This window comes from Myotis lucifugus, unplaced genomic scaffold, assembly GCF_000147115.1.
Source record: "Myotis lucifugus unplaced genomic scaffold, Myoluc2.0 scaffold_240, whole genome shotgun sequence".
NCBI classification, from domain to species: Eukaryota; Metazoa; Chordata; class Mammalia; order Chiroptera; family Vespertilionidae; genus Myotis; species Myotis lucifugus.
The window spans coordinates 1,403,048-1,422,512 of NW_005871288.1; the positions used below are offsets into that span (position 1 = coordinate 1,403,048).

At 36.6% G+C, this 19,465-nt stretch overlaps 1 protein-coding gene across 1 annotated transcript in view; it reads left to right on the forward strand.

The window, feature by feature from the left end:
- The window catches only part of GRIK2 (glutamate ionotropic receptor kainate type subunit 2), a 552,508-nt gene that overhangs the window by 337,174 nt on the left and 195,869 nt on the right, over positions 1 to 19,465 (forward strand). Inside the window, exons 8-9 of the mRNA XM_014464175.2 lie at positions 9,539 to 9,682; positions 13,762 to 13,869. Of these exons, the coding sequence (XP_014319661.1) occupies positions 9,539 to 9,682; positions 13,762 to 13,869 (252 nt within the window). The remainder of the gene's footprint in view (positions 1 to 9,538; positions 9,683 to 13,761; positions 13,870 to 19,465) is intronic.

Here is a 19,465-nt window from a genome sequence, read left to right on the forward strand (position 1 = left end):
TATGTTTTGCTAGTTGTTGTTCGAAATAAGTTAACTATTTCTTTTTGAAGGGTGTAGCTTTTAGCGTAAGTCAGAGAGCATAAGTTTGAAGAGACATAGGCATGTATTCAAATTCACAAATTCTAAGGAACACCAAACAAATGGATACATGAATTACGCACAGCTTTAATTGTGGCCCAGGCCCTTTCTTTGCTGAATCCCAGCAACACTGTCATCGCGTGATGTCTCTCCTGCACTTGATCTTCAGAGCATTGCTGAACTTGAATTTTCTTTCTAACTCATCAATTTGACTGTGAGGCTGAACCCATTCTATTATTTCCCTTCTTCTTTTTAAATCTTCCCTTTAAGCTCTTATCCATTTTAGTCCTCGTGGGTACTACATCCTGTACAGGTAGCTACAAAAGTTCTTATTTCTTTTAAAGGGTTTCCATCTTGAAGTTTCTGGAGTCTCCTTTTATTCAACTAATTGGCAACATAGGAATCTCTCTGGTTAGTTCAAAACATAAAGTATAGGCATGTCTGTGTTCTGACTGTGCAAGAAGATATAAAAGAAGATAAAATATTGGGGTATTACTGAATGACTTTGAATAGGAGAGAAAAAGAGTTTTACTAGTAGTTTTTCTCTGCAGAGTAGCAGGAGGCTGAGGTGGGTTTTCATATGGGTGAGAAATTTAACAGTGAATTTAAAACAAAGAAAATGTAATAAAAGTATTGACAGTTTTTATTGAGTAGGCAGAAATTGCATAGAGTAATAATACAATGGTTGGCCAAAGTAACTTTTGATTTCCATTATTTATTAATTTATATTAAATGTTGATACAAAAGTTTGTTATAAAGCACACAAATCATAGAGAACGATGGGGGTAAAGATATATAAATTAAGATTATGCTTATATTACAAAGGCCAAAATAAGGTTGCAATGAAATGTGCGTTTTCTAGAATACAATTGTAATACAACTTTAAAACCCACTGGGTTCTAACCCATCCTCTTACATAGAAAGAAATTGAAGACTAGTAAAAATGTGAGTTAGTTTTGTCCAGGTTTACATGGCTGGTATGCAATTATCTGTCCAACAGCAGTTCTTTGTTTGGTAACAAATGCAAGACACTTTACTGTTTTTGTCATTTATTTATTCTTTAATACTAAATGTGTCACCTAATGCTTGTGTATTCAGTATTTTCTTTTTGAGCTCTGAATTGTGGTGTTGCGTACATACCACATTTTATAAGAATCAAGTGGTTGTATGATAATTTTCTTTCTGCTCATCTCCTTCCTGAACTTGGTCTGCTTTTGAACAGCATGAGGCCTGTTCCTTCATTTAGGCTAACAGTGGGTGTAGAAAGGTTGAAACATTATACTTTTTAAATAGATTCCTTCTTTTGGATAGTATCCATATTGAAGAGATTACTGATCTGGTCGTCATCGTCGTCGTCGTCGTCATCATCATCATCATCATCATCATCATCATCATCTAACACCTGCCTATATACCATGTGCCAGGGATTGTGCAAACTGCTTTAAAGTATTATCTCGTGCAGTCTGTGCACCCCATGCAGCTGCCAGTAAAGAACTCCATTTCAGAATAGTACAAAGAGCCAGCAACAGAGAAAGCCTAATGGCAGCTGCAGTGTAACTGGGAGAATTGTCTCTGACAATTGGCTCCCGACTGGGTCTGAGGACATTTCTTCATCAGTCCCTCTGTTCTGTTAGCACCTGCTCTGTGCTGGACAGAGTGCTGGGTGCAGCGTGCCAGCTGAATGAGTGAGCACCAGCTCGCCGTCCATGGTGGCCCTTACTCTTGCTCAGAAGGGAGGTGATCTCCATCGCATTTAAGCTTGTGCTGACTCTACAGGAAGTTCCAGAGGTCAGAATCCACTCCTTTCCCCACCACCCTTTAGATCTGCATTTTCAAATTAAAGAATCGATAGCTGTAATTGTTTTTCTTCTGGGATTGTCTGTTTTTTAAAAGTGATGTTTTCAATATGGAAGTGTTATGGAAGATCATCATTTTTAATTTCCAATTAAAAAATGAGGAAACAAGGCAAAGGGGGATTTACATATTTTGATATTTTTTTTTAGATAAAAGATCAAGTCAATGAAAGAGCCCGCATTTGTAAACTTAAATTCCATTTACTAGTATTAGACTGTTCTCTTTGTGCTATGCACTGAATTCAGATGGGAATTCAGAAATGAGCAAACTCTAAGACATAAGAGTTTCAGAATGGATCTGCCACCTGCCAGCTAGCATTCAGATCTCAAAGGGGACCTGCCTACACTTATTGAATGAAAAGATAAATGTGTTCACAGTACTGTTACTATAAATTCATTTAGAAACAGGACAGAGGCTGTACTCACATTCCTCCCAGGTCTGAATTGCTGGCAGATTTGGTTCACTGTACCTCTGGGAGGTAATATATTCTAACTAAATGGCGAAGTGTGACTGTTATTCAGAACTCCATAATATCCATTTCTTGTACAATTTAAATGAACTTTTTGGTTGAATTAATCAATTTATTGGGAAAATGCTTCTATATTGTTACTATAGGTAAGACAATGTGTGGAATATCAAGTGGGGTATTACAAAGAAAGGTATGGTTATTATCTGAAAAATGCTAATGAAGGAAAGATTAAACATGAGAAAGCATAGTTTTATTAAAGCTAGAATGTGCAATGAATAAAGAAGATACAGATCAGTGATGCTTGGTTCGGGATGTTTCTAGAATAAAATGAAATCTATAAGCCATCTTCCCAGAAAAATGCATGATTACATTGTTTAACTTTTCAATAGCTGTACTGGAGCAAAACTGACATACTATAACTTCTCAAATTTAAATTGTACACTTTTATAAGTTTGACATATGTATACACCAATGTAGCCATCGTTACAATCAATATATGAACAAAAATCACAACACTTTTAAGAGTGGTTACATTTACATGTAAATTATTACATACAACATTGTGGATGTTTGGAGCCCAGGATAAGAGCCCAAATATGCACAGAGTGCTTTAGGAGGATGATATTGTCATATATGGAACTCTATGTATCATAATACAGAAAATAAATTGAAGAGGCAATGTTTCAAGTTTCCTCAGTCAAATTCATTAGGGGCCCCCAAAGCCATGCTCCCTGGGGGATAGAACATTCCAGAAGAATGTCCCCTCCTTGGAACGAAAAATAAATAATTTTGACAGCTTTTTGCCAATAGAAGTTTTTAGTGTATCTGAGAGATTTTATGTCCCAGTGTCCCCTCCTATGATTGTATGTAGTTCAGAATTGTTCATTTCTAATTTTTGCTTCATGCTTAATGCAGATATAAGCTGTTTTATTTTGTATAACTCCTAGAACATCTATCTCAGAACCTCACAAAAAAGATGTTTAATGATCAGAAACAGAAACAACATGCACACTCAACATGTACATATTTGGTAATTAGTGCTTAGTTCCAGAGTCTTCTGTAAATGAAATTTAAGTACATAGAAATATTTTAACTATTCACAGCATCCATTATTATTCTTGTTTTTACATATTAGGAAATGTTCCAATTATACATACAAAATAAAAAAATATTACACAATAGTTATTTGATCATTTGAAATTTTTGAGAGCATCAAATTTCTCTGATTCTTCAATTATTTAAAAACGTGCAGTGTGCTTTTTCAGAGCATAAAAGAAATGTAAGCATATATCACTGTTCTTTCAATACTTTAAAGTCTTATCAGACACGAGGTTCCCTGAGATAGATGAAAATAGCACTGGGTGACTAAACCAATTTCTGTGGCAATAGCTCAGCCATAGATATTAGCATTTGTCACTCTTCCACCTGCATCCCAGTTACACACTCCATGTCTAAAAGTAATTAGACGAGGGATAAGATAAACCCACAAATACATTAGTGAGATGGTTAATGCATAATTAAAATGTATGCAAAGGCACTTTTCATGATCTTATAAGCTACCATTTAGAAAGATCACTACAGATGTGCTGAGACGTGTAGGACTGTATTGCACAATTTTAAAGGTTTGAAAAACCAGATTTTGACTGACAGACATACATTCTTTGTAGGTTAACTAACTTATTTTAGGAAGAAAAATAAAGTTCCAACTCCATTGTAGTCTGAGCTAGGATCTCTGGGGGGTTCCAATTGCTATCGATAGATGCTTGACCCAGCTTTGAAGCATGGAGGTCTGCACGTAGCTCTGTCTGCGCCTATCTAATCGTGCTTTCTTCTGGGCTGTATTCCCAGGGTGAACAGATATCCTAGCTTTCCAATAAGTGTGATCTATTTATATATAAATGAGTAATTATCCTTGAAAGAGAGAAAAATAGGACAGATTGTTTTGTCTTCACTGCTGACTTTTTTCTCTGCTTACCTTTTGTCTTTGTAGTTTAGGATGCGAATGACTACAACTTTATCTCACCCCACCATATGAATTTTAATAGCCAAACTGTACACATTTTTTATTTTAATTTAATTGGTTAAATTGCAATTATGCTTAACCTTGAAACTTTCTTTAGAGATAGCTATGATCTAGAAAGAAAAAATCTGACTTGGGAACCAAGTGAACTTCTATTTGAATATCAGCTCAGAGACATACTTCCTCTCTATGGGACCTGGGGACGTAATTGTCTCGTGTTCAGCAGAGCCTCTGATAATACGAGCCCTGGTGCCATCACTTTCCTCTCCACCATTTCTCACCGTTTCAGTGGGAATATGGCTTAGGGAGGCAGTCAGTCAATTACAATAGTGCGGATGGTGGTTCTAAGAATTAGGCCTTGCCTGAATCTTGTTTCTGAGTATTATTTCTTCCAGAGTCTTGTTATGAAGGTTTGGAGGGTAGTTCTAAGAGCTAAACTTGGCTTGACTCTTATTTTCTGAGTCTTGTTTCTCAAGATGATAATATCTTGAGAGAATTACTTTAACCTTGCCAAGTTTCTAAAACCTATGGTCTTTGTGAGAATGCATGTAAAATAAAATAACATGGTTGTGTGATATAGAGGAAGCATGCAGTGTAACTTAATGATAATATAAAAATGATGATAAAGTAATTAACCTGTATGTCTCCTCTTCTTTTCTCCTCTTCTGTTTTACCCCTTTCTTCTTCTTTTTTTTAAATATATTTTTATTGATTTTTTTACAGAAAGGAAGGGAGAGGGATAGAGAGTTAGAAACATCGATGAGAGAGAAACATCGATCAGCTGCCTCTTGCAAACCCCCTTACTGGGGATGTGCCCGCAACCAAGGTACATGCCCTTGACCGAATCAAACCTGGGACCCTTCAGTCCGCAGGCTGATGCTCTATCCACTGAGCCAAACTGGTCAGGGCACCCCTTTCTTCTTTTTTTCTATTTCCCATTGAGAGAAGAGTCAGACCGGGATTATAGAGTCAATATAAGAGGGTGAAAGATTTAGCAAGAGCAGCTCAATCAATCTCTACCCTTTAGAGCTGAGAGTAAGAGATGATCCTGAAAGATACTCTGACTTTGGAAAATCTTCTAAAAGCAACCGTATAGAGGAAATCTATTTCTTTCATGAATTTGTTCCTGGTTAACATTACTAACTTCCTAACTAACCTATTATTGACCCAATACCAGACATTAATGTATTGTGTGTGTGTGTGTGTGTGTGTGTGTGTGTGTGAATTTATATTTATCAATTCTCCAGAATCTATACCTTCCCTTACTTTGCAGTATATGTTTATGATGTGAATATTTATTGCTTATCAAAAATTATACATACAAGTGCTTTCAAGTTCTTATTAGTATTTCTTATATTTTGTAACTTCAAAAATCATTTGTATTATTTTGCTTTATTAAATGTAGAGCACTGAGCAAATATCTAGAGCAGCGGTTCTCAACCTGTGGGTCGCGACCCCTTTGGGGGTCAAATGACCCTTTCACAGGGGTCACCTAAGACCATCGGAAAATACATATATAATTACATATTGTTTTTTGTGATTAATCACTATGCTTTAATTATGTTCAATTTGTAACAATGAAATTGGGGTTCACCACAACATGAGGAACTGTATTAAATGGTTGCGGCATTACGAAGGTTGAGAACCACTGATCTAGAGGAAGGATGTGAATTCTGGATAGATTGGATTCAAATCCAGATTCCCCTATGTGATATGATCTTAGGCCAGTTACTTAAGTGTTCTCTGCCTCGATTTCCTATCTGATACTAATTCAGTGGACTTCCAACTGGACAATGGTTATGAGAAGTAAAGGAAATGATTTAAGGAGAATGCCTCACACATAGTAAATAATAAACAATGTTAACTAATAATATTACTAATATAAATTTTCAAGCATACGCATTATTGTGAAAATAAGAAAACATTTTAGAAAACACTAGTTTCTTAAAACTTTTCATGCTAAGCAAAATAAGCCAGTCAGAGAAAGATAAATATCACATGATCTCTCTCATTTGTGGAATATAATGAACATTCTAAACTGATGAACAAAAATAGATACAGAGGCAAAGAAGCATCAAACAGACTGTCAACCTTCAGTGGGAAGGCATGGTAGGGGTTCTGGGTGGGGGTAAGAGATCAACCAAAGGACTTGTATGTATGCATATAAGCATAACCAACGGACGCAGAAACAAGGTGGGTGAGGACTTGTGGGAGGGTGGTTGGCCTGAGGGAGGTCAATGGAGGAAAAAGGAGACATATGTAATACTATATGCAATACTTTAAACAATAAAATAAAACTTTTAAAAAAAGGTGGAAGAATTTGCATATGTATAGTTTTGCAAAGAAGAAAGTAAAGGTAAATCTGACAGGATATCAAATTTAAATGGAAAGTAAGCCCATATTATCACATAAAAAACTGGTCTAAAAGTAGGATGAAAAAAATAAGCACCCTAACCTGATGAAAATACATAAAGAACAGCTTCAGAAGTTATAGTTCTTTATCATAAATCAACATATTTTAAACTGGTAATTCGAGAAGTAATTTGATCAATAACTTTTTCACTATTTAAAATTTTTTCTCTAGGACTTAACTTATACAATGGTTGGCAAAAGTAGGTTTACATTTGTGTGTATATGAAACAGTTTATTCTTGTATTATTATTTATTAAGTATTATGTTATTTTCCATATGAACAACTATAAACATACTTTTGTCCCCCTGTAGATTAATAAATATTGTATTTCTTTTATAAATACACTTAAAATCACAGATCTCAAATAGATTATCAACTAGTGTGTCCTCTGATCTAGACCCTGAAACTATATCCCCAAAATGATTTTCAAACTCTGAATTAGGCAATTTTTTCCCTACCATTATCAATTTAGATTAGGCAATAAGTCAGTAACTCATGGCAGCATAATAGGAATATCATTGTTTGTGTTCTTTTTATTATTTTGTGGGAATAGATAAAAGTTTCCATCTTGCCAATAATTGTATTGTTTTATAACTTTTCATCTTTAAAAAATAACTGTAAAATTTTAAGAAAAAATAAAATTCTAGTATTTACTTATTCCAAGATTAATCATAGGTATCATTTTAGTGTATTTTCTTCCCTTTGATTTGTTGTTGTTGTTGTTGTTGTTGTTACACAATATGCAATATGATAGTTAAGAGCACCAGCCAAGAGCAGAGAGGCCATTTGAATCTGGTCTCTCTCCACTTCTTAGCTGTGTGACTTTGGTTAATTAACTTCTCTCAACCTTGGTTTGGTCATTTGTAAAATGGAACAGCAGTCATGTTTTTATTTAGTCACTATTGTGAGAATTAAATAAATAGCCATGGCAAGTATTATAAAGATGTATGTAATGGTTAGTGATGGAAATATAGTTGCGTATTATCTATTTTTACACTTAGTAAATCACTTCTAATTTTCAATCTAATTGATTATTTTTCAAAACATGATTTTTAATGGTTATATAAAATATCATTGTGATATTACTGTTTTATTTTGAACATGCAGCAGGTTTCCACTTTTATCTGTTAAAAATAAATAATGTAGGTAGCCTTTGTCCTTATCTTTGATTTTCTTAGGGTAATTAATGAGTTAAAGAACATAGATTTTTTTAATGCTACCTTGTGGTGCATATTGCAAAATGCCCTTTATCTTTCATTTAGTAGTGTTTGAAAGAGTTCTTTTTTCTATTCCTTTCAACAGCGATGTTTTAAAAATTAATTTTATTTTGACATCAAATGTGTCTTTTTTATCTTAGTAACTATTTTTATGACCACCTGTGTGGCATATGAAATATATCTTCTGATTGTTAACTCAGGCCAAAGACAAATATCAGTCTAAACCTCAGGCTCCCCGTGCATGCTTATCAATCCCACTAGTCTAGTTGTCACTATACAGTCCTCAGAATATGTGAAAACAGTCAGCTGATACCTACAAAGTAAAAGTTATGAATCTGAGCTCTATTCCCCAGAGTTTTATGAACTATAAAATTACATTATTATTACGTTTTGTCGTTGCATTGTGCTCCTTAGCTGCCTTCTGTTTTATGTGGTAGAGCTCCTTAGGATCCATTTGCATGAAAGGTACCCTGTGTACTCATTTCTGTATTGTATTGTGGAGAGCGCTATAATCTGCAGGGTTCCTGTTCATTTTGGAATTCATTTCACAGCTCACTAATTGTGTGAATGAGAAGAGGAAATACGTGCTTTTATTCCCAGGCATGCCAAGCAGATGGCCCAAAGTTCATTGCTACCAGCACTGTCAGTATGGCCCTCTTCTGTAGGTGGTGAGCCTGGCTTAGATCCATTAAACACAATGTGAGGAGCCACTTCACACAGCATTGACAGTCACTGAGCCTCTGGTTTGTTATGACTTATAAACATTTTATTTTTTATCATCAACTTCTAAAGTGGTCAGTCATTGGAGCAGGTGCAAACACGGTAGAATTCATATTCCTTTTACTTGAGAAGCCAAAATGAACTTTCATTCATATGGAAATTTTGGGAAAAGAAAACAGTGGAGGGGATTAAGCTTAGTTTCTTGAAAAGGGATTAATACATGTATTGAGATTCAAAACTGTAGCATCATTTCTGAGATTGAACCTTTTGAAAAATGAATTGAAGAAGAGATCAGGGTTTATATTTTTATAATTTAGGTGAATCTCCTACCATATCTTTTTTATCCCTATACAAGAAAATTGTTTACTTATTAATCTTTATGTACAATATGTAATCTTTGTAGCCATTCCAAATGTTAACAGTTGCATTCAGTGTGTGTGTATGTGTGTGTAGTGATACAATAAGATGGAGACAGAGGTAGTAACAAACATGAAGTAATGAATGTCTTCATACATTTCTTTAACAGATATACTAGGACAACATGAAATTGGGTTATTACTTCAGGAAAAAAGATGGTTGTCAAATATTCTAACAGAGCTGATGTAGTAATTTGATCATAATGTCTTATTTAAGATAACCAGAGCATGTGAAGATACTGTTTTCTGGGTATCTATTTCTCTCATCCCCTCCTTTCTTCAATTCCAAGGCAACACGATGGGTTTCACTTGTGTTATTGACTCCATGTTTCCTTTTTTCTTGGCTTTCAGACTGATGCTGCTCTGATGTATGATGCGGTACACGTGGTGTCTGTGGGCGTCCAACAGTTCCCCCAGATGACAGTCAGTTCCTTACAGTGTAATCGACACAAACCCTGGCGCTTCGGGACCCGCTTCATGAGCCTAATTAAAGAGGTATGTCAGGAGGTGCACATCCCCCCTGTCTCTTTTGTCTACAAGCTGAATGCATTGAGATTTTTGCAGTTTTCTTAACAGGTGACCTTTTACTTTTTTATCTTTTAAATTAAACTTTCCCTCTTCACCATAGAAGCAAAATTAACACTTTTTACTTAATGATATGAAACAAAAGGGGGAAATTACTTGATAAATTAATGGACATCCTTCAAATAATCTATATTTGTGTAAACAGATAAAAATCTGTGACCTGTGATTTATGGCATTGTTAGTTTCAACTTTTTGAGTTTTTATGTGTGTTACTTTTCATTTATGTGGAGATATAAATGTTTAAATAATGTGTGTTTATGTTTTAGGCAAAATAAGATGTAATGAATCTTCAACATGCATGTCATTTACACTACACTAAGTTATACCCACATTGTAAATCTTAAAGAACTATTATTTAGCTCTATATGAGTCAATATGTCTAATTATTTTAATTAACAGTTAACATAAAACATAATATATATTTATGAAAATGCAAAGTTTATATTGCATAATGCAACCATTCTTAAGGCCATATATTATTTCTTACTACATCTGTTGTAGTAATAGACTATGTACATACTGAGAAAGAAAAGGATATTCTTTTTTTTTAATATATTTTATTGATTTTTTACAGAGAGAAAGGGAGAGAGATAGAGAGTTAGAAACATCGATGAGAGAGAAACATCGATCAGCTGCCTCCTGCACATCTCCTACTGGGGATGTGCCCGCAACCCAGGTACATGCCCTTGACCGGAATCGAACCTGGGACCTTTCAGTCCGCAGGCCAACGCTCTATCCACTGAGCCAAACCGGTTTCGGCGAAAAGGATATTCTTAAAAATCATACAAACACACAGACACACACACACACACACACACCTTTTTTCTATTCTTCCTATTATGAAGGAAATTCCTTTGTCAGCTTAGGATACTTTTCATTTGATTAAAACAGGAATATTTATATGAAAGTTTAACTATTTAATCTTTGCTATGAAAAATCACAGGTATTCTTATCATATAAAATTTTTCATTAATGGCTTACAAGAAATCATCAGTTCATCTTATAATTAATTATTCCTTATGAAAGTGAAAGTGCAAATAGGATCATAATTAAAAATCTCCAGGTCTTTGGAAAAGAATATCCTTAAACTTTCCTTGTGTAATTCTTATGGGACTCTTAGATAGGTGACATGGTACTCCCTGCAGAACATGCTTTTCATTTATTGTTCCACCTTTACATTTACTTCAGATTTAAAAGAGTATCAGAGAGCTGCAAACTTGGTGCACAGCTGTGGCTAGTTGAAGAATAGCTTTTTCTGAATGCAGCACTTGAGTATTGAGGCATGTGTCAAACATCCCTATAAAAAGCAGTTGTATGAAACTCACTATTGTATTTATTGTAGGGTGTTAGTGTGGACCTTGCCCACTAAATCACACAATGCCCCCTTTCTGAGGACCAATAGGAAACATTTCTCAGGTCTCAGTGCCAGGGAAAGCTGTGCTTCTCCTGGGGAGTTGCTATGTCTTAAATCATGGACCCTGTATATTTTTTTCATCCTATTTTCTTTATTCTGGTTGCTAGGAAGTTCAAGATTGAATTTGTGATTGATTTTTATTAGATGTACAGTTTCACCTGATGTAAATTTTCTCTTGCTGTCTGTATCCCACATTTATTTTGCTGTTCTACACTTTTACTCTTGTACTTCTTGATCACCTCATCTATTTTTATATTAATTTGCATTTTTGTTAATTACCTGAAATTATTTTATTTGGAAGAAGTTCTATACATGTTTCTTCCTTGTTAGAGACGAATTAATACATGTTTAAGCTTACTGATGGTATGTTACAATGTGCATATATGCATGTATTATGATTTTTCCTATTTTATTTACAGTTTATTATCTTAAACTATTTTAGAATATCTACCCATAAGTACCAAAGAAACACATGAAGCCTAAGGAATGTAGTAATGATAACATCCATTTGTAGTCCTTATTGAAAATTTCCCCATGATCTACTGGGTTTTATTTCTTTTGGGTCTTGATGTATATTCTTTAAAACATTATAGTTGTGAGTATATGTTATATGACTTAAATTTTTCATATATAACTGTTTTCAAGTTATTTTCAAATGACAAATAATGGAAAACACCTATTTGGGACAAAATAGCCAGCAGAATATATATATATTGCCTGTTGCACAAAAAGATTTGTGCAATAGGCCTTCCCTTCTCCTGGTTTCCTCCGGCACCCAGGACCCAGGCCTTTGCTTTGGCCGGAGCCACCTTCAAGTCTTCGCTGCTCCGTCTGGAGCCGCCTTCAGTCTTCGCTCCACTGCTTCGCGCCTACGTATGCAAATTAACCACCATCTTTGTTGGCGGTTAATTTGCATATCTCCCTGATTAGCCAATGAGAGGTGTAGCGAAGGTACGGCCAATTACCATGTTTGTCTATTATTAGATAGGATATATATATATATATATATATATATATATATATATATATATATAATTTTTTTTTTAAAGCCCAGATATTTATTTACCATTGAGAGGTGAATACATTAAGTAGATTATTATATATACTTCCTTCTGCATGGAGATCTCCTACAGGAGGAACTCTAACTCATCTGAAGTAATTTTCATACATTTTCCCTTTATCACTTAAGAAAAACTAAAGTAATAAGTTAGTTACTCTAAGGGGGAAGTGCATAATCAAAGTCCTATAATGTAGGTTTACCTAGTGTCAGTTTCTTTCATTGTGGTAAAATTATTTTCACATTAGTATGATTTTAGGAGTGCTGTTTTATAACAGTAATTCTATTTATAATCTCCAGTGATAGGTTCACTATTTCCTATCTAATCTAATAATAGACAAATATGGTAATTGACCATACCTCCACTACACTTCCCATTGGCTAATCAGCAGGGTATGCAAATTAACCCACCAAGATGGCGGCCGGCAGCCACGCAGCTGAAGCGAGCAGGAGGCTTGCTTGCTCCAGTGATGGAGGAAGCCAAGCTTCCTCCCTGCTGTGGCCAGGCTCTGAGCTCCACTCTAAGCAACAAAGTTACAAATATAGAAGCTAAACAAACCCCAGATACCTGCTTTCAGCAGGCCGTGGCCTTGGAGCTGAAGTGGCAACAAAGTTTTAATTATAGAAGGATAAAAAAAAAAAAAAAGGAGAGGCTGGGAGCTTCAGTCGCCGGCTTGGCCAGTCTGAAAACAGCCCTCAGCCCCTCATCCAGACTGGCCAGGCACCCCAGTGGGGACCCCCACCCTGAAGGGGGTGTGACCAGTTGCAAACAGCCATCAGCCCCTCACCCAGGCTGTCCAGGCACCCCAGCGGGACCCCCACCCTGACCCGGGACACCCTTCAGGGCAAACCAGCCAGCCCCCACCCGTGCATCAGGCCTCTATCCTATATAGTAAAAGGGTAATATGCAAACTGACCCTAACAGCAGAAAGACTGGGAATGACTGGTCAGTATGACACACACTGACCACCAGGGGGAAGACGCTCAATGCAGGAGCTGCCCTCTGGTGGTCAGTGAGCTCCCACATGGAGGAGCTCTGCTCAGCCACAAGCCAGGCTGATGGCTGCCAGTACAGTGGTGGTGGTGGGAGCCTCTCCTGCCTCCTCAGCAGCGCTAAGGATGTCCAACTGCAGCTTAGGTCTGCTCCCCGCTGGCAAGTGGACATCCCCCGAGGGCTGCCAGAGGGATGTCTGATTGCCAGCTTAGGCCCAATCCCCTGGGGAGCAGGCCTAAGCCAGCAGGTGGTCATCCCCCGCAGGGTCCCAGACTGCGAGAGGGCACAGCTGGGCTTAGGGACCCCCCCCCCCCGAGTGCACAAATTTTTGTGCACCGGGCCTCTATTATGATAATAAGTGACTAAATTCTTCTTACTTTGCTAAACGAGGTTTTCTCTTTTTAAATTCCATAGCAATGTAAGTTTATGAGACGTATGAAAAGGTTTTCCCTTTTTTTTTGGAAAAGTGTTTTTTCTTCCTTTACTTACTTACTAATCTTTTTTTTTTTTTAATCTTTCCACAGGCACATTGGGAAGGTCTCACAGGCAGAATAACTTTCAACAAAACCAATGGCTTACGAACAGATTTTGATTTGGATGTGATCAGCCTCAAGGAAGAAGGGCTGGAAAAGGTACGTTAGGCATTCAGCTTATTTACTTTAAGTTATTAAATGAAACACACAGACATATAGTACAAGTGGGAAATAGAACTAAAATGCTAGATTTGAGGCATACAGTAACACCATGTGGAGATATTGGCAATGCAATGGTATATACAATGAGAGTTTAAAGAGAGAATATCCTGGAGGCCCATGGATTGCTTGGGGAGATATTGTAGTTTGGAATGATTTTAGTATAGAACCATGAATTTAAAACTATTCTGAGAGGGGAAGTGAGAGATGAGTAGTGGCAGAAGGCATTAACTTAACCCCCAGTAATTGTGTTAATTCAAAGAATAGTAGTGTATTGGGACTAAGATTTTAATAAGTAATGAGGGAGCCAGATGACAAAGGTAAGAGGAGACAATAATAAAGGTAGAAATCAAATACTGGAGAAGAAATAAGTGGGATAAATTAACATTAGAAAGAAATTGGCACAAATCTCCTGGGAAGACAGATAAGGTATTGAGAACACGTTGAAGGCACGTTAGAGAAAAAGGGTATTGAAATAGTTCACATCAAATGTTTTTAATAGCTTCAAAAATTAGTACATGAAGTTATCACCTAAAAGACGGAGGTGGGATTTAGTTTAGTCAGATCTTAAGAATAAGGTAAATATTTTTGAGATGCCATTGTGGCAAATTTGACTTTGAATCAGTAGAAATAGTTAAGTAACAAAAATTACTCATTTTTTTTAAATTTAGTAGAATGGTTAAGAGATCAAGGACTAGATTCAGAAAAATTGAGCTCAAATCCTTGCTCTGCCATTTATAGACAGATTTTTTTTTAATACCTCTAAAATAAAATGTCTTTAACTGCATCCTGGGTAATAGCAATATTTGCCTCATGACGACTAATAAGTCTTGTTGATTTTACTTTTATTTGTTCCTGAAAAGTATAGTTACCAATTAATAGATGAAAAGACAGAGTCCCTATCTAGATAGAGCTCTCAGCTTTGAAGGGTCACTGCATGGTGATTCAGGAGGCTTAAATTACAAGTCTAGTTCCATTGCACATGTGTGGACTTCATCCTTCTGCCCAGCTTCTCCAGAGCCAAATTCCCCATCTCAAAAAGTAGAGTGCAAAGGGCTTCCCTCTTAGGCTGAAGTGAGAATTTCATGATCTCTAAAAAACAAAACAAAACCTGGAAATACCTTCTTTAAGGGCCCAGACTAGCATTTTACCTATTCCCAATACTATCTATATGGGGCAAGGAAAATCAACAAAGAAAATGTGTGAAATGCTGGCTTTATCCATTATGTCTTTTCATATTACTGCCTTTTCCTCATTTTGTCTTGGTCATCTTTGGCCAGCACACTTCATTTAATCATCAGAGAACATCTATTTTGTGCTGTTATGAAGGTTATACTCTAGTGAAGGAGACCTGCCAGTAATAAATAGACTCATAAAACTATAATTTTAGATTGGGCAGTAATAAGAGATCAAACAGATATAATATTGTCATTTGGATCATTTTCTGGAATATGAACCTTAGGATTGAAACAGTTAATAGGAATAAAGTTCATGCTTTTGATGTTTATAATTGTGGAACAGGTAAAGCAGGAAGAAACAGATTGTGTTTCAGACAGATAGGCTGGACATGTTCGGGGAGATGAACTTGGGGTTAAAATTTTCCTATGGACACATCCTTTCCACTTAGATAGTGCCAATAGATCAATGTGAATCTTTTCCACTCTATCTCAACAGGGACCTTGGGTGGAACCCAGCTCAGTTAGCCATGGTCCAAGAAGAGTCACCAATACCATTTACACAATCAGCCACATCTATCCAAAGAAGCTCACAGGGCCATGGAAGTGCCTCTGTGGAGCAGATGAGGGAGAATAAAGGGGAAAAACCAGTAGGTAACTGTCTGTGTCAGGCAGTATACCGTAATAGAACAACGTCTTTCTTTAAGAGTCCCATATTGAGTACTAATAGTAAGAAAAGGAAAATCAAACAGACCATCCAACCTCAGAGGGAAGGCGGGGGGGGGGGGCGGTAAGAGATCAACCAAAGGACCTGTATGCATTCATATAAGCATAACCCCCTGGACACAGACAGAAGGGGGGTGAGGGCATGTGCTGAAGGGTGGGAATAGCTGGGGAGAGGTCAATGGGGGTAAAAGAGACATATATAATACTTTAAACAATAAAGAATTTTAAAAAAAAGGAAAAGGAAGATCAGATAAGTGGTTTTCCAAGCTTGAATTCTTCTGTTCAGTTCAAAGACCACAGCATATATTCTACTTTCAAAATATATTTAGAATCCATCCGTTTCTCTCCACATCCATTGCTGAAATCAAAGCAAAGGGACCTTATACCTGGACATCTCCATTAGAGTCTCAACAAGCCTCTCTGTCCTAATCCTCCTAGTGATCCATTCTCAAACCACCGCAGCCAGCCAGTATCTTTTAAAAACAAATTGATGTCATTCCTCTATTCAAACCCTTCCATTTACAGTGCATTTCCTATCTCTCCCTCTCACCTCTCACCATCCTCTTAGATGTTTTCTAAGCTCCAGCTACATTGACTTTTTTTTTTCATTTTCTCACAGATTTAAAGTTTTCTATTACTTGGTAATAGAGTTTCCCAGTCTGGAATACACATCTCTATCCCCTTTGCCTGCCTAATTCTTATTCATTCTTAGGGTAGCTGCTTAAATATTATTTCCTTAGATAGGCATCCCCAAAGTCCCTATTAAATTTGAGTTTCTCAGAGTACCCTATACCATTCCTTTCTGATACCTATCACAATATATATGTATTTACATGTACACTTTTTAAAAGGCTGTGTTCCTAGCAAGAATACATGTCCTGTTAAATGGAAAAAATGTATTCTTACCCACTATTTATATATTCAAGACCTAGCAAAGTGTCTGGCACAAACTACATCCTCAAGAAATATTTATTGACTGTTGAATGAATGCAGAACACTATGTGAATCATAAGAAATACTTCATCTAGAATGCTACTCAAGTGTCTGCTGCAAAGGTATTCTCTTAGCCTAGTTTTTTTCTAGTGTTGCTCCATACCTACAGAGTGAGTACAGAGAAACCCTGCACTTAGGCAGTCCTTAGGCTGGGGTGGTGGGTCAGGGCATCCAGGGGTAAAGGATCTGATAGTGCAGAAGACAGCACTGAAGTCTGAGCTAATAAGGAGGCACATCACACCAGGCAAATTTACTCCCCTACATTGTGTAATGTAATACTTTCTGACACTCCAATATTACATCAAAGAGTAAAAATAATCATCATTCTATTTGTATACTTTTTCTTCTAATCAATATGTGGTGTGGAAATAAACAAAGGCCAATCAAATGAGAACAAGCAGTAGTTATTATTCAGGGCTTGCAAGGGAGCCAGCCACCGTCACTTTCATCTGGCAGAGATTTAAGGGCAGGCAGGAGAGTGGAAAAGCTTTAGAGCAGAAAACGGGGAATTTCTCAGGGGTCTGAGGAAACTGGAAGTAGACTAACTAGAAGTAGGCATCTTGGGTGATTGGTTGGAGGGCATATTTAACTTTCTTTGCTAGATTCCGAGTACAAAAGGGAGGAGGGGAGCTAGCAGTTACTGAACAAATTTTAATTATTCTGGGCAGATAGCTGCAGAGGTTGTAGCTTGTAGTTTGTCGATGGAAGATAATTTCTCCAGAGATTCTGGGCCAAAGTTCTGTTGTCACGCATGGTCTGACCATGATCTGTTTGTGTAGTCCGTCTTTCAGTGGAATTCTTTGGTGTCACTTAGGAGGAGAGGGGAAAAAGTAAGGCAAGGGAAATTGAGGAAATACAAAAAATTTCTTTGTAATTCATAATAAAATGAGGTATTTTTGTTTTGTTTTTTAGGTTTGTATTGTTTTCAGAATGTATAACTAGGATGTCATTTATCATTAGGAATGGTTTAACCTTACCTCTGAAGCTTTGATATGTGGTCAGGAAAGACCAGCTTCAGATGGAAGAAAACACTTGAAAAATGGCATAAAATGTTAAGAAATGTTCAGAAGGATCTTATAATATAACTTCAAAAGGATTCTGTTTAGAGCAAAAACAATTGAAAAGATTTTACACAAAACATGTTTGAATTGAGGTAATGACACTACATGATAATGGTGCATTTCCATTGCAAGATGAAATATCTAGAGGCCATTTAGGGGAAAATAACCACTTGTACTTAAAACAATTCTTCTAAGAAACTATAATGCAATAATAAAATCACTGAATTCTGACAGATGTTGAATTTTTTTATTGAATGTCCTTTGTCATCACTATGTACATCATCAGATGCTTTCCAAGGGGGAACAAAATCACTCTTGCTCCTTCACTTTTTCAGTTACTTAAATGGATTTTTATTGTACGAGAGGATATTTGCTTCTAAGTAGATGTGTTAAAATAAAATCATTCTGTGTACCTCTCCTGTCCCTTCTTTAGCATCAAGGTTTTTCTATCTGTTCTGGTTATTTTTCTGATAATGTCTTACATGTTACGTTTATATTCAAAGAGAACTGGGAGAATAAATTTATTTGTCTCTTTGACAGAGAGAGAGCCTAATACATTCTTATTAAAAGTGTTTTATTTTAATACTAGAGGCCTGTTGCATGAAGATTCGTGCAATAGGCCTTCCTTCCTATGGCTGCCGGCACCGGTTTTTCCTCTGGCACCCGGGACCCAGGCCTTTGGTCCGGCCGAGGCTTCTCCGCTTGGTCCACAGCAGCGAGGCTTGGCTTCTCCGCTCGGGCCACAGCAGTGAGGCGGAGCGGAGAAGCCAAGCCTCTTCAGTCTTCAGTCGTTTTCAGTCTTTGCTCTGTGCCTGCATATGCAAATTAACCACCATCTTATTTGGGTTAATTTGCATATGCACCCTTATTGGCTGGTGGGTGTAGCGGAGTGACACCAATTTGCATGTTTCTCTTTTATTAGTGTAGATTATATTTATTTAAAAAACATGATAATGAAAAGAATATATTTCTCTTGCTAAAGGCCTGGTGTTTAGGACTATGAACAATTACACCATGTGTTTGCCTCATCACACTTTTATAATAAAATCAGCTTCTATCTTGTGCATCCTTAGAGAAAATCTTGTAAAAGAAAAGAGGCCATCTTATGGAATGTTTATCAATTTCTCCAAAGTTAAGAATCCAAATAAATAATATAAAGCAAAATAATTTATATTTGCAAACCTTTAAAAGTTTAAATGTGTCATATTTATTTTCATGTTAAGCTTCATTCCAACTTTTAAAGCCTTTAGTTTCTGGCCCTACATGGCTTTGCTCAGTGGATAGAGCATTAGCCTGTGGACTGAAAGGTCCCAGGTTCGATTCTGGTCAAGGGCACAAACCTTGGTTGCAGGCCTGGGCCCTGTTCAGGACTTGTGCACAGGCATCCAATCGATGTGTTTCTCTCACATCAGTGTTTCTCTCTGTCTTCTCCTCTCTCTTCCACTCTCTCTAAAAATCAATGGAAAAATATCCTCGGGTGAGGATTAAAAAAAAATCTTTACTTTCTTCATATCCACTTTTGCATTGGGACTCACTAGTACAGAAATTGCTAACAGCAATCCATAGGCTTCTTACTGAAAA